The sequence below is a fragment of the Aulonocara stuartgranti genome (assembly GCF_965226115.1).
Source record: "Aulonocara stuartgranti genome assembly, chromosome: 3".
Classification (NCBI taxonomy): domain Eukaryota; kingdom Metazoa; phylum Chordata; class Actinopteri; order Cichliformes; family Cichlidae; genus Aulonocara; species Aulonocara stuartgranti.
Window position 1 is genome coordinate 32,258,012 of NC_138941.1, and position 16,276 is coordinate 32,274,287.

Sequence of the window (16,276 nt, forward strand, 5' to 3'; positions counted from 1 at the left end):
AATATAGTTTTGGAAAGTGCTCCTGAGGTTTGTATGAAACACATGGAGGTCATTTCAGCAGATTGGATTACTTCTTACTGAAACAGTGACTGATTTTAAAAAAAGTGTACACTTATTATCTGTTGGAAGTCCACATCTGTCTGTCTAAACCTGTTTCCCATTAAGTGCCTCTCACTTTCAAGATAAGAGTGAAATTGAGACGCTTACAAGTATAAAAATAGCTGATGTTACACAATCTCCCCATTCATGGCTTTTTTTTTTCTTTTTTTATTGCTGTAGAAGTAGAAACTACCTGAGGTAATAATGTGGCGAGACCACACCTTATCAGCCACCTTAGTTTCTGTCAGAAACCATGCAGCTGATTATTTGGTTGCTATGGTCTATACAGCTGTCGCCATCAGGCGAAGTCCCTCCTCGGCCCAAATTTCTGTACCAGTACATCTTGGATTCTCCGTTCTCTGTGGAGCATTCGAAGCTAGAAAGCACTTCAGTGTCTGTAGGACTCTGTGGTTTCTGTGTGGCACCTCTGGAGGAATTACAGGCTGAGGCCTTGTGTATTTTGGGGTGTTGTCTCAAAGTCTTTGGGCTGGCTTTGCTGTCGTCAGGAGATTTAGGTTTGCCCACTGACATGGTGGTTCTCACAGTGGTGAAGCTTTGCGGCGAATGCCAGACTCTGTAGTCGTCCGTCACGGTACTCGCTGCATGGCGGTGGACGTCATTTATCTCAAGGGCTGGCAGGTTTTTCACCTGGCAGTGAATGCTGTGGTCTCCTGGTGAAGAGAAATCTTTGGTGTGGCCCTGAAACTTGGTTTCAAGGGAACAACTGTTGAACCTCTCAAAACAATCACTGCCTTTGTCAAGGTCTTGGTGTGTAGACCAAGCCTGCTTTGGCTTGAAGGCCAGTCTCGGCTCCAGCGGGAAGTCCTTGCTGCTTTGGTTAGAGTGCTTCAGTTTGAATGGTCTGGGGTTTGTTGGGTGGGGGATGTAATCCGATTTATAGGTGGTGGTGTTTGCAATGTGTTCTGGTTCCTTCGCCAGTGCAAGCATGTTGCCTAATCCATGCTTGACTGTCAAACCGCCTTTCAGGATGATTGGCTGGTGCTTGCTGCCCTCCCAATGTTTAAAATCATCTGAGTGGAAAAAACAAAGCGGATTTAACTCAGGATGCAAATTTTGCCATATTCCTTGATATCTCACAGTAATATTCTTGAAGTTGCTTACTTTGATAGGCGCTCTGGTAGTCAGTCCTGGATGGTGTCTGGTTTGCAGGACTGAGTGGGCCTTTGCATCGTCTGTAGTCTGGCTCTGGTGGCTGTGGGACCTTTGGTGGCTTTTTTATCCATTTTTGCTGAATGTAAAATGATCTGAAACACACGACATACGATGAGCAGACCAACACATTTTTACTTCATGAATGATAGAAAACGAGAAAGATGCCACACCAACAACTTGTTTTCCTATTACCATTAATCAGCTGATTTCAGAGCAAAGATTACACAGTAGTCTTTGTTTTTTTGTGCACTGAAATGTTGTCATGGCCAGTTCAGTCTTATTTAGCTGAGAAACCATCCATCAGTTGCTGTATGCACGTGGGCAGAGCGCCAGCCAGGTTTATCCCACTGTCCAAAATTGAAATATCTCTTTCCTCAGCTAACTAAAATCTAATGACATTATAAAGGGAAAAGAAAATACCTCAAAGAGGTAACCTCATGACTTGTCCCCTTCAGCGGATGGTAAGGGATCTTCTTTGTTGCTGTTGTCACGATTGCTACATAACAGGCGGGAGGAAGGAACCTCTCCTGGTACTCTGTGGTCATGGAGGTCTTTGTTTGGGGTTTCAGAGAGTGCTTCCTGGAAAGTTTATGGAGTGCATCATCACTTTAAAGGGGATCTATTTTTGCCTTTCATGCATTAGTTTCAAATAATGGTAACACAAAATAATCCTTGTGAGGCATCAGTTTAGGATGCTTGCTGCTCTAAACGCCCACTTTCATGCCCTTTTTTCTTTATTCTTGGCTCTGTAGTGTCAGTGACAAAAATAATCCTAATATAGCCATCACAGGCACATAACTCAGGCTGTGAGCACAGCACCTCCACCCACCTGCTGTTCAGACCTTCTGGTTACGGAGGCTGCCAATCAGAAAATGGCTTAAAGGGAGAGGGGCTGCAAAATGTTTTGAGTTTTTTTTTTTTTTTTTCACAGCCTGCATCAAGTAGAGGTGGGTAGATCAATCTTAATATCGATAGTATTGATACCAGTGTTGATATTGGTATTGGATCAATACTAATGTGACAGATCAGTACTTTTCTATCCTCTAAGTTCAGTATGCAGCAAAAATAGACCTTAAACATACACTAAGAAAAATGTCTGAGCCTTTTTGTATTGGCTGCTACATCTATTTTACTTATAGCCTATAGCACATTTAAACAACAGAAATTAATCAAAAGTGATTTAGAGACAAACCCATTTACACCTCAAGTCTTTAAAAACAAACAAAAAACAAAAGCGGTTTCTAAATAGATGAAACACTGAAATGATAAGAATAACAATGATCTTTTAAGTAAAAATCAGTGATTTAGTAGTCATTAAAATGTGTTCAGATTTTGCAAATTTATGACTTTTAATGTTATAAATCACATAATCCAACATAATGTGCCTTTTTAAAAAATATCGGTAATGGTATAGGTAATACTTGCCCTGTATGTACTTTTGTATTGAATTGATACAAAAATCTGCGGTATGGCACAGCAATGATATCAAGGTTCAGATAATTAAAGATTTGTATTTAAATGTAGTTTAACTCAACTTTAATTTCAAAAAAGCAAAATAACGGGTTTTTTTGGGGTTTTTTTTTTTTAGGGTTTCAGCGGTGGAGTTAGCACCGCCAGTCCAAATCCCTCATAGCATTTTTAACTGAAAAGAGTGTATCCTATAGCATAAAGTCTGCTCACACCTCTTTTGGTGACACACAACTAACTACAAATGCTTCGTGTCCGTGTATCTGCACGCCAGCACATTCCATTAAAATTCAGTGAAATTTGAAAAAACACACGCAGAAACAAGCTAGCTCTTTCCGTTTTCGCATAAAACTGCTGAGTTTCCAACGAAAGAAAATATCTCTCTCTCTCTCTCTCTCTCTCTCTCTCTCTCTCACGCACACACGCGCACACACACGCGCACACACACAACTGAGCTCACTTTATCTGCGCAGCTGGCTGCTCGTTGGTCTGCTGTCTGGCAGTTTTCAGGTGCATTTCTGCACCCTGGCTGGTTCTCGGCATCCCGCAGCTCCGACTTGTGGCAGTTCCGCTCTGTGGTCGCTGCAGGCCTAAAACATATGAATAATTGACGGCGTGAACATGGGACGTGTGCTGAACGAGAGTGGCTCGCGGCTAAAAATAAACATCGGTGGATTCGTGTGTGATGCGGGCCGGTTGTCATGGCGAGGACGCAGGCTGTGAAGATGCGCGCGTGCAGCGAGACTCGAAACCTTTGCTCGAAGCGCTGTGTGCATGTCACCCGTGGATTTCTTTTTGCAACGTCACGCGGACTCCCATCTGTCACTTTGTAACTGCTTTGAGGGCATTTCTTTCTCCCCACTCCCTCCCACACCCTGCCCTAAAAAGCATAAAAGCATGTACACGTGCACCAACAACTACATATAAGTTGGAGTGGTCTGAAACAAACCGTGACCTCCCCGTGTGACCTATCCACAGAGTGTATGGTCCTGAGCACAAGTCTTAACAATTAGGTCTTGAATTCGTCAGATCTGGTGTAATGCTATGATCCCTCACTAGATGGCGCCCGCACATTAAAAAAAGACCCATGACTCACAATTTACTTCACTTCTTAGTCTTTCTTGACACCAAGAATCAAATAAATTAGTTCATCCGTAATAAAAACTCTAAATGGTAAATGGATTAGTGCTTATATGACACCTTTTCTGCTCTTTTACTCATAGCGCTTTTTAGAACATGACTTATTCATGTACCTTTTTCTAGTGCTTTCTATCTAACATTCGGACACTAGTGGATGCATCTGAGAGCAACCCAGGGTTCAATATCTTGCCCAAGGATACTTTGACATACAGACAACAGTAGCCAGAGATCAAAACATCAACCTTACAATTACATAAGTGACCTGCTCTTCTTTCTCCAGAGTCACAGGACCAAGTAAAACTACTTGTTTCAGTTTGGTGCTAGATACGATGAGCGCATAAACAAAAAGAATGAATATATATATATATATATATATATACCCATGAGACCAGCACTATTTTTCCAGTCTTCTGTTGTCCAATTTTGGTAAACTTGTGCAAATTGTAGCCTCTGTTTCTTCTCAAATATTATGGTTTTGAGTCCCATCTGGCTTGCTGACAGCAGCACCCATCTGCTTCATGTTTTGACACATTGTGCACTCAGAGATGCTCTTCCGCGTACCTTGGTTGTAACGATTGCTTATTTGAGTTTCTGTTGTCTTCTTGTCAGCTCAAAGCACATTCTGAAACACTCACCACCAACAATGGCACATTCAAAGTCACTAAAATTCAGCTGAACTTCAGCGGGTCATCTTAACCCTGTCTATGTGTCTACTTGTACTGAGTTGCTGCCATGTGACTGGCTGATTAGATATTGGTGAAGGAGCAGGTGAACATGTGGGTACACAGTGAAACTTCATTTACGCTGATGTTTAATTTGATGTTTGGCATGGTCTAAAGATACACAGTAAAAAAAAAAACACAATAAAAGATACAAGATGAAGATTAGAGAAAGGACTCATGTAAAACAAGTTCAGACAGAAGCTAACTTGTGTATGATAATTGAGCATAGAAACTGAAAGCAGTGTTTTACATTCAGTCAGACTTGAGGAACTTGGCATGATCATCAATCACTGGGCTGGTGTTTGATATAACCAACCACTTTGCATAGAAGTTATGTAAAATGACTCTTTCCAAATAAGAGTCTCATAGTTCAAAAACTCCAGAGAAGACCACCCAACAGTTTCATATAAGGTGCAAAGATCTGTACTATAAACACCTCCAGTACTGAGCCTGGGAGTAGCATCAGAACAAAAAAAAAGACGATTTAATGAACTCACAGCATCAGAAGAGCCTTGTATTTATTTAATTGGACACTATCAGCCTAACAGGCTGGCTAACTTAATGAATTCCTGTGCAAAGTGCCTTTTAAGTCAATACACATTAGTCAGTAAATTGGATGAAATACAAGCTGCTGACAGACTGCCCATCTATAAAAATGGGCTCTATCCCTAATGCACAGGTGTCATTTCTCCCAGCTCTGGCTGATTAGACTTTCGCTCGGGATGAGATTGGGAATTGCACGAGGACACGGGACCTCATCTGCTGATTCTAAAGTGGCGATTTTGTGCTACAAAGCTAAGAGCAGAGTAGGGAGACTTAAGCAGTTGAGGAGGCTTCACCTGAATGAACATACTAAGCTTGACTGTAAGACCATGTGAGTATTTACCACGGACGAAAAAACTCCTGGATTTTGTGCTCGGATGAAGCGTTACATCATGCAACAAAACAGCAAATCCAGTTTTCCACTTTTGTTGTCACCTGATGATTTCAGAGTTTTCTAATTGGTTACTGACTCCACAAAAACAGTGAGAGCAATTAAAAAAAATAAAAATACAATCACTCTCCAAAAATGACGTGTTTTCTTTCTCTTGAGGCAGATTTTGACAATAACTTTTTGATCTAAAAGATACAGATCTCCAGTAGTTTTAGTTTCAGGTTACAAGCCAGAGATTCGAGTGCTGATTGTGCGGGGTCAAGCGCCACTTCAGAAAACAAACTACTGCAGAAAATCCTTGATTGGTGTTGGAACATAAATACAGAAAACCGTGTCAGATCTGCACCGATAACTCGGACATCTGCAGCTGTGCCTGTGGACTCTGCGCGTTTCCTTCATTCTGACTGACTTGGAGTGGAGCTGCATTAAAATGCAAGAGAGCTGTAAAGAAGAGCCTCGGAATAAGGAGTCAGGAGGATGGGGAGGTTTATGGATATTTGAAGTCTTCTGCCATTAAGGATTTCTGACTGCAAATGAGAAAAATAATTCTCTATTCAGTATTACTCAGAATTAATTTCGGCATCTTGAAACGTGTGAGGCATGTGGAGAAATAGATTTGATGTTCATGGGAGGAAATTGGTGCACTTATCCTCCACTGTGAGTGGCGTGCCTTTTATTTAATGTTGAGCTGTATATGTTCTCATGAACAAAATCAGGAAACATCATTAAATGAAAAAGACCGACAGTTCAGCTGTTCATTCAAACTAACAGCACTCTGCATGTCAGTCTTTCTGCACGTGATGCATAATAAGGGGAGCTCTTGCATTGATGAATACAGCACAAGTAAGCCAGATGGTGTTACCATAGCCCAGTAGATGCATTAGATTGTTACTGGATGTGGATTAGAGTTGATGCAGAGTGTGAGAATTATCAAAATGTTGATTAACACCTTAGCAAAATTGAAGGACTCAAACAGTCCAGATGTGGAGTAGACAGTGGGGTCACGAGATACTATATAGTCATTCTGTTATTGGACTTTGTTGCCTTTTATTCCCCAACTGAGGGCTATTAACCCAAATCAAGTCCTATGAAAAACGAAATACACTTAATGTTTCAATAGCTTGTAAAACCACCTTTCACTGCAATAACTTGAAGTAACAGATTTCTGTTTGACTTTATCAGCTTCACTTCATTGACCTCTGCGGGCATTCATCCTGTCCTTTCACAGCTCTCTTAATCTCCTACCACAGTATTTCAGTCAGGTTGAAATCTAGACTTTGACTGGACGATCGTAACACCTTGATTTGTTTCTTTTTTAGTCGTTCTGTTGTAGACCTGCGCTGCTTGGGAGTCACTGTGACTGCAAAACAAGCCCAAATCATCACCCCTCCACCAACGTGCTTGATAGTTGGTTTGAGGTGATTGTGCTGATATGCTGTGTTTGGGTTTTGTCGAACATGCAGTGCACTATGGCCAAACGTAGCACCTTTCTACTACTTACCTTCTTAAATTTTTGGAAGAAGTGAGACTTGAGTTCATTTTTTAAAGTTTGTTTTTCACATAACTTTATGTGAGGAGAGTTTGCTCTTTGAAGGAAGAACATAGATGACATTAGGGGTCTCAAAACATGAATTCATGTGGCTATGCACTGACTCTAAAAATGAATGACTTGTTTGATTGTTTACCTAATATTGCTGCAAGTTTGTCAAGTTACTTAATGATGCCTGAACAAAGAGGCCCATTGTCACATTATTAGACGTACTTACAGGCTAGCTTCTATGATTTTTGTAATTGTGACCTAACCAAGCACAGTCTGGCAGGGGTGTGTCTGTGGATAGGCTGGGGTTTCATTTTTTTTTTTGTTTATTGTGGTTTAAAAAAAGATTTATGACAATGATGTTACCATGAAATCAAAAGAAAAATAGGAAGCAGTAAAGCAGTTAGTGAAATCCATCTGTTACTTTGATGTATTTTTTTTTAGCAAAGCAATGAAACTGAAAAAACAAGTGCACAGGGGTGGTGAGGAAGTCTGAAACCATCTGCGATGTAGATATTTCATTTTTAAAACCTTTAATTCTGCTCATATTTTCTTATGAGCCGTATGAATATTTGATACAAATACAGTTTTGTGGGTCAGTTGCTTGCATCCAATAGCTAAATGCAGAGATCAGTGCATTGAGCTACTGTATATTTTTATTGTTCTGTCGCCCCCGTTCACATTGATTATTTATGTAACATTGTCTTAGAGCCGAATGCAGCATTTATCCCAAACATAGTTCAGTCCTGAGCAGACCTCATTCATGTTTGTTCTGTTGAAGCCCACAAATGGTCCAAACCAATAATTTGCTCACTCTAGGCAGGCGGATGTCACAAAATCAAAAAAGAATGCATACTGTTACTGTAACCTGTGACCACATATTGATTCGGTTGTGCAGTGCATGGCACTTTGCTTACTTCATCTAAGTCACAATAGCAGTTTCCTCTGGAAAAAGAAAAAAAAAACATGCCCACTGCTGATTTGGAGGTCCATTGTGTAGGATTTGGGAGACACTGTTGCAATGGAATATACATAATTATGTTTTTACTACTGTATAATCACCCCAAAGTGTCATTTTCTCTCATTTTAGAATGGTCCCTTCATATTTCTATAGGGAGTGCGTGCTCTTCCACCCACAGTTTGCAGTGTTGGACCAGAGTGGACATTTAGAATTTGTAGTGGCCACCAGCTTGACGATGGAGGGTGAGGCCGCTGAATCCTGCACATGGTCCGTTTAACTCAAGTAATCATGTGGGCTATTTTTGCAAAAAGTTTCAAATGAATTTTAAAAAATGTGGCTAAATGTGTCCTTGTCCTTACTGATCATTACTTCTCATCAACAAGCTAATGGCAACTGTACCCCCCTGGGCTGAAATAGCCCAAAAGGAGTGAGCCAATAAATTATGTTAATCAGTGGGACACGTTGGAGGCGTGTTGTTGCCTTCGTGAGGGGGGGGGGTGGGGAGCATGCCTGCGCCACGGAAAGGCTTCAGTCTTAATGCTGTGTCCTCTGCGTGCGCATTGCCTCCCGCTTCCACGCTCTCCCTCTCTACTGTTGAGTGCATAAGAGCGGTTTCCTCTGCAGACCACTTTGCAAAGCTCCGTGCAACAAGTTTGCAGGAGCAGCAGCGGCACGCCGTCACGCAGGTTGACTTCACTCGGCTGGAGCTTGAGCGGCGCTCCACTCATCCATCTGTCGCTGTCACCACAAAGTCACCGTACGTGAACGCAGCGTTGCAGGCGCACGCACGCTCGCTCACTCACTCACACAGAGCAGAGTGCCATAAATTGGTGACTCCGCGCCAGATGCGGTTTGCTCTCAGCAGCGCGTGGAGTTGTTAGTTAAATGGAGAACGCAGTGGCGAGAGGAGCATCTAAGTGCATGGAAAAAATGGAGAAAGAACTGTCACCCCGGCAGAAGCGACACTACTGCCGCACGACTGCGCTGAACGTCTTCTCCTCGTTTTGCTCCGTGGCGTCCGTCGCCTTCTGCATTTTCCTGAGCATTAGCGGAGCTGACATCAAGAACCGAGTTGTGGATTTGGAGAGTGCCAAAGGCGAGCACACCTTCACCCGTGCCCCTGGCTACTCCGTGGAGGATTTCAATTCACTGATAGAGGAAAGAGTGGACGAGCTGCTCTCTCAGGTAAGATTGGCTTATGCGCTCGGCTCTCCGGCACTTTGTTGTTGAGCCCTTCACTTGCGCGTAAATGGACTGTGGTTCACTCAAAGGGCGAATGAATGAAAAATGATGCTTTTCTTTCACCTTTCAGCGCTCCTATGAGAATTTCGTCAAGATTCGGACAGCCAGACAAACATCACCTGAATGCAACTGCCCTCCAGGTAAAGGAAACTACTTTTCCAGTGCGGTGCGGGCGCGGGGTTGCATGTGGGAGTGTGAGGTACTGGCTTTTAAAGCGGGTTTGACTCCGAGCACAGGCTGGTGTGAGAATGAATGGAAGCTTTTCAGGGACAGGTTTTTGTTTGTTTGCATGTTTGTAGTTGATTTCATTGAATCTGATGAAATGTGACAGTGCTGATAGTTCAGGGGAGGTCTCCTGTGAAGGATGCGGACAGCTGAGCGCTCAATGCACCTAACAGAAAGAAAGGCATTTAACAGCCGTCTATACATAGAGGTGCTGAGAGATTGTCCGACTTGTGATGTTGCCTGCTCCCTTGTTCACATGGAGGAGAAGTGGGAGAGGCTGAAATTCACATTTCTAACCAGTAGATGGAAACATTTATTCCTCCAGTGTAGCGCAGCATTCTGGTCATTTTAGGACTGAGCCGAGGTTGGGTTGCCAGTGCATCGTAAGTGGGGGGGAGTCGAGGGGAATGTTCTGGATTTGAACTTGTGGGTTTTTGGTTTACTTCTAAATGTTTGCCAAGCCACTATTGTGCATCAGTGTAGGTTAGCCTTCAGGGGGAAAAAAAAGAAGAAATTAATAAAAAATAAAAACAGCCAGTCCTGCTCTTGAATGTGTGATTGACAGCTCCAGTTTCACTGCAGTAAAAAAAAGAAGAAGAAGAAGAAGAAAAGATAGAAATTATAAAATAGCACCGACAGAAAACAGATAAAAAATACAACATTAGCCGATAAGGTGAAATCCAGATGGTGCATCGGGGACTTTGAGGGGTTGAAAATTACAAAAAATCTCTCACACCTGCCCTTAAAATAGCTCACGAGTCCCTGAAAACGAGGGACGGTGCGTAAAAATTGCTGCAATTTTGTAACAATTAATGCAACGTTTTTGTTCATCCCCTTGAATTAAAGCTAAAAGTCTGATTGTTAAGCCCACATTCAGTTAATGACTCAGGCACCAGTTCTGTTTTTTCAACAGCTACAATAATGTCACATCTCCATGTCCAGACATATACAGAGATAACAGGGTGTCAGATAAGGGCTATATACTGTCAGTGATAAATAAAATGTGTCTATTTCAACTGATTCTCAGATAAAGTGAAGGATTCAGTCTTTGCCCAAAAGTTATGCATTTTAGCATTTTAGGCTAAACGACCCAGTTAAAGTCCATCCATCATCTGAAAACTGCTTCGTCATAAAGCCGAAAACAGGGCTGTGTTTTCTCGGCTCCTGAAAGTGCTGACATTGTGGAGTTATGTTCTTTACAAGTAAGTAACATCCTGCGGATTTTTTAAGGCTTTTTTAAAATTACCTTTACATGCTTTTTCATACATGTGCCAAATATCAATATGAGCACCTCGAGTAATGTGTTCAAAAGGTCACCAGCAAGCATCCCGGCTCCTTAATGGTTATCCGACAGATGGGATGAATTGCTCCTTGATGTCAGAATGAAGTACGCTGTATGGCCTGTCTAATAGCATGTTACTGCAAAGCACTCTAGTAACATTTCCATGCTCTCAGTGAACCACACGTGAACCTTTGCGTTCCTTCCTGGCACACTGCTGAACCACTAGGTAGACGGCATGCTGCGGGACGCTGACATGTTTTCACAACTTTTTAAAGTTTGATGAAGAGGGGATCAGCCTCAGTCAACTCCAGCTGGGAATGTTACACAGTAAGTGTGAACATACTGTAGGTGACCTTTCTGGAAAAAGTCACAGTGCATAGTGGTGCTTGGAAGGTTTCATGGAAAATTCTCGGGTATTGGCAAACATCTGCGCTGCAGGTCTGAAATTAAGGTGTTGAATCCCAACCAAAGAAAGTGCTTTGTTGTTGACCCTCAACCCCTGACCTCCCCTGTTTTTTTCTTTTTCCTTCACCCTGCCAAATATGAACAGCAACGCAATAAAAAATATGTTTATATACCATAATCAGACACGGGCACAAGAAGAAACGAGACTAGTGCGAGTGATAATCCCAAACGAAAGATCCTTAATCTTCAGTTTTCACAAGTGCTCTATCAACTGCAAATGTCTCATCTGCAGAGTGGGCATGCCTGAATTAATGAGCCAGAAGTACTGCGAGTATTAACCATAATGAGACACTCACAATCAGGCGGCTCTCTGTTCTCAATCCCTGTCATATGTTTGCTATTTATTTTCTCCCTCCACAGTTCTGTAAAGGGGCAGAGAATAAAACAATGCAAACATTTCACATCAAATGAAGCGAGACGACGCTAAAAACCAAGACGGCTCCGAGCTTGATCCTGGAAGCTGGCAGCTAGTTGTGGTCTCTTATCCCCCCCTCCCCAACCCCCATTTATTTTTTTGAACTATGATTTCATACAAAACACATATATCATCAGTGTACTTTGAAGAATCTGCAGCGTAGTTTAAAAATCCAAACGCTCACGCAGTGTAAGCGTATTACGCACGCAACTTTCAGTAATACTTTGTTAGTGCTTTGGAGCGTGCTCTTTCCAGGCAAATAACTTTATACTCTATGAATTCTGAATGGGCTCACTCAATATCTAGCCTCTCCTCTGTGTAGGAGACAGCCTGTGGCTCAGATGAGGTCTTTTTTTTCTCCCTCTCTCTCTTTGAGGGGAGGACCGTAATGTGCTTTTCACAGTCTTCACTTTATTGCTGTCAAAGAAGATGGAGTGGTTACACAGACAGAGCAATGGTCCATAGCTTGGGGATATTTTATAGGTTGTTCCTGAATCATGGGAAGTTTTTCGCCGTCTTTATCTGAGAAAGTTGGCTGTGAACTTCTACTGTGTTTTATTCATGCTGATGTCACTCCTGGCGGGAAAAAAAGTGATGGGTTTGCCGATGCTGTTTGTCATCTTAACAGCAAGGGGGGGTATCGCTTTGTGTTATTACTCAGTTATTACTTTCTGAGGGAAAAACACCATTCTGACACGGGCTAACTTTTCCCTGCAAACTGGCACAGTCTGTAGTTGAGCTAGAGATGTGTCTCCTGGGGTGGCAGTTCCTGTCAGTCGGTCCATCTCTTTGGTGCAGGCTGAAATATCTCAACCAGAAGGACGTTTCACTCTGACATTTACGGCCCACAGAGGATGACTCCTGCTGATTGCTAGACTTTTCCCCTTCCTCAACCAGCGTGTTAACACTTCTTGGATGGAATGGCATGAAATTTAATATTAATAATCCATCCACCTCCCACTACATCGCGTGCAGACACATTTGCTCCCTGTGAAAAATCACAATTTTGTCTTATATGACAAAGCCAGCAAGCTAAGACACCTCAATCAAGCCGTCAGATGAGGTCGGCATCCATGTGTAAAGGAACAAACAGGTGGGTTTAGCATATGCTGTTAAATGATCCGGATAGAAACTAACTAAACCCACAGAAAGCTAACCTAGCATGGACTGCAGGATAGATTAATAGCTCAGTAAGACACAGAAATGGAGACTGCCACGCTCTCCTATGGTTTTTTTCACTTACCCAGTGAGGAGCAGGGCGAGCCTTTTCACGCCATTAAGGAGACAGAAAATTACATTAGAGACAGAAAAACGAGAGGGGAAAAATGTTACAGGGAAAAAGGTTCAGGTTGATCAGGGATGAAGAATAGCGAAAAAATATATATTTGGAGTGTAGAGTGGTAAAACGTAAGCTTACCAGATCTCCAAATAGCCCACGTATGTCTGACAAAATAGCCAGCAGACAGAGTAAGTGTGTGTGTGAGTGCCAGGTTTTGACAAGAAGGTACACAGCGTGAATTAAAACATATGGATTGAATTTTAGTGTGAGTTTAGTGTGTGGTGGGGAGCCCAGCAAAGAAACTGCAGAGCCAAATTACTCACTTTGAACAACAGTCAGTTATCCTGAGCTTCACATTGTCTGAAAACGTATTTTACACCCTCCATTACAATTAAGGAGTAAATCAAACCTGTGAAACCATCATGATGTGAGAATGTCTCCAGTCGCACCCACACCGTGCTCTACACTGAAGCGAGTCCCTTTATAATAATTGTTTCAGCATTCGCGGGCTGTTTCCCTTCTTCTTGTTTTTTTAAAATGTGCGTGTACCTTCTCCTTCCCTGGGATCTGCATTCCAAACAGGGCCTGTTGTTTAATGGGACCATAATAAAATGTGCCGTCAGCAAGCACTGGTGGTTTGTGCTTTCTCCTGTTTACTCACCCATACGCCTAATTCCCCGCACAGCCCCCTTTCCCCACTCTGCAGCATTTCTTGATGTTAACACTTCAAAAAGCCTGGCAGCAAAACACTGGCTGAAGCACTCTTGAGAAAACAGGAACATATTACTTGTAATGTGTGGGACTTTGTTCTCCCTCCCAAAAAAATACCCAGTAGTGCTTGTCAAGTGCAGAAGGGCAGCAGGGGGCCACATCAGCTGGATGTTCTGTCTTTTAGATTGCAAAATACAATCATAAGCACATGCAGCTTTTTTCCTTTCATCCTTGTCATCTCCTGACTTGATCTGATTTCTTTACCAAGAGCGAAAATACACACATTTCAAACCAGTCCCAACTTTCTCCACCCAATCGCTCCTTTTCAACTCTTTGTGGCCACGCTGGTTTCCAGTCTCCCTTTCTGGCTCGCCAAGTGTGTAATCCCTCTCGCCTGATACAGTTACAGTCATGCCAATCCCCTCAGATATCCTCACCTCAGTAGAGGCAACTGGTAATTAATCACTGACAGCTTTTGAATTAAGCCCTCTGTGTGGTTTGGTGGTGGGAGGTGCACTAATAGCCATGTAATCACTGAGTGATAGGTAAAGCTAAGCAGACTTCCAGGTAGCCACTGAGGCCAGCTGCTTCTGGTTAAGTGAGTCCGGTTAGGCTGTTTTTGCGACCACGTGAGGTCGGAGACAATGTTGGAGCCCAGGAAACTTTGCCCGGAGGCAAAGGTGAACAGGCAATTATAATTTTGATCGCTGTTCAATTGCATATAAGTATATCGCCATAAAAAGAACAGTGGACTCCAGATAGTGAATAACATCTTGCCGGGGTCATTTTATGCATGAAAAGCCTGACTCATTCACCTCCGACTCCACATCATTCCCAATAAATTGACATGACGTGATTTATCGGGATGAATCATCACAAGTGGTACTTTTACCTTAATTTTCTAAATTTACACAAGGCTGGTTATAAATGGCAGGGAACACATGGTTTCTTTATTTGACACAACAGTTTTTACGGGAGATGGTGAAGTCGCTCTGTTGAATGCACTGGAACTGACTGCAGGGCTTTGAAAGGGTGACGCACTTTTCTCTTTTTAACTATACATTAAGCTGAGGGGACGCTCATAATGGAGAGCAGATCACATGATCTTTCTATGAGCGATGTCAACAGCACTCTGCTGGAGATTCAAGCACCTCAGGCTGGGAGAACGGGGCCAAAGGAATGGACCAGAATCCAAATGCTCTTGCCTAATGGTTCGTCTCATGTGTCCTCGAAACATTTCCTGGCGGTGATCCTCAGTCGTCATTTTGTGTGGAATAAAGCAGGAAGCATGGAGATCCTGTCTTGGCTGCTTGTACACTTACTACTTGGAAATGAAGAGGTTTCCATCACCAGAACTTTGAAAGCCTGTGGCACACCCAACCACTTAATAAAAGAATTGTCTCCTTTTATTTAATTTTTTGACATGCTTTCTTCTTTGGCACGTTTTTGGCATTATCAAAGCACAACGCTGAACAATGAGATCCAAATTATTAAAGGTGGAGCACCCTTAGAGCAGTGTGGCTTTATGCCTTTCGTTAAGGCTTCTCGCCCTGCGTGCATGTGCTCAAATGCTCGTTCTTGTTCCTAATTTGGGAAGTTAGTCCTCACAGTTTGTGTTTTTTGTTTTTTTTAGATCAAAATGTAGGAGCAAAAAAGATTCTGCAAAGATGATTATAAAACGTCATGCTACGCTCCAGCCGATTAACCGGATGTCCGCATGTTCTTCTTGGTGGTCGTGATGCATGCTAACACAGCCTCTGCTCACATTGCCCTGTAACCTCCAGTGTGAAATCACTGCTGTTGGTCTGCCTTGATGCTCCCTCTCCCAGGATCTGGCAGGCTTATGTGAGAGCAGGGTGGCAAATCATCCACAAAAGACGACTTATAAACCCTCTGCCTCGTAGCACTGGGTGCCCTCTGACACTAGATTGAAAGTTGAAGTTGTGCTCCCTCTGAAAACTACTGAAGTCTCCTTCTTCATGAGCCTGCATACTCATCCCTGACCTGCTAGTATTCAGACAGATGTGATACCCTTTCAATGCCTCTCCTGGGGAAGCGTCTAAAGTAGTCATTGTTTGCCATTTGTGAAGCGTTGCTGGTGGTACATGCGCGTGAATAACTATTACAGTGACATTACTGTAATATTACATTAATTGGCTGGTAACCATGTTGCTAGTGTTTCTCAGCATCATGCTCTCTGATTTAGATTTCAGTCTAACCCAATTGTCTGAACGAGTACATGTTTAATTTCTTTTCACTGTAAGAATGGCTTTCCAGTGTCTGTCATCAAATTCAAATCAGTATACCGTAGCTTGATGATGCCAGCTTTCATGGAAATTCTGGGCTCCAGACAGAAGAAAACTAGGAACCCCCGAGGCGATCCCCACATGCTCCTGCACCCGCCTTCCTTGCCTGTGGCTTTGTGCCCCAGGCCTGTCAGGCCTCGCAGGCATGGAGGATGGCGGGTGAGGGTCACAGATGCCGCTGCTCTGTATTTTATCAGCCTAATAAGAATAGTCACTGCAAATAAAACAGGCTGGTGTGCCACAGCAGAAAGCGATAGTTTTGCTAGTGTGTGGATGTCATGCAAACTATTGTTGATATAGTCTACTTGCTATTTATGG

At 42.8% G+C, this 16,276-nt stretch overlaps 2 protein-coding genes across 3 annotated transcripts in view; one reads left to right on the forward strand and one right to left on the reverse strand.

Moving 5' to 3' along the window:
• Nucleotides 1–96: 96 nt before the first annotated feature.
• On the reverse strand, nucleotides 97–3,589 carry LOC309702957 (uncharacterized protein). 2 transcript variants are annotated; one of them, XM_082527629.1, is made up of 4 exons: nucleotides 3,200–3,329; nucleotides 1,693–1,851; nucleotides 1,222–1,364; nucleotides 281–1,130 (listed from the first exon to the last, which is right to left on the reverse strand). In XM_082527629.1, exons 1-4 carry the CDS (start codon nucleotides 3,280–3,282, stop codon nucleotides 334–336), a joined length of 1,182 nt encoding a protein of 393 aa, XP_082383755.1. In that variant the 5' UTR covers nucleotides 3,283–3,329; the 3' UTR covers nucleotides 281–333. The 2 variants fall into 2 exon arrangements, with proteins under 2 accessions (XP_082383756.1, XP_082383755.1); XM_082527630.1 differs by lacking the exon at nucleotides 1,693–1,851 and having other exon boundaries at nucleotides 97–1,130; nucleotides 3,200–3,589.
• Nucleotides 3,590–8,534: 4,945 nt separating this feature from the next.
• Nucleotides 8,535–16,276, forward strand: part of col25a1 (collagen type XXV alpha 1 chain) — a 152,997-nt gene continuing 145,255 nt past the window's right edge. The window contains exons 1-2 of the mRNA XM_082527625.1: nucleotides 8,535–9,218; nucleotides 9,346–9,415. Of these exons, the coding sequence (XP_082383751.1) occupies nucleotides 8,919–9,218; nucleotides 9,346–9,415 (370 nt within the window). The 5' untranslated portion in view covers nucleotides 8,535–8,918. The remainder of the gene's footprint in view (nucleotides 9,219–9,345; nucleotides 9,416–16,276) is intronic.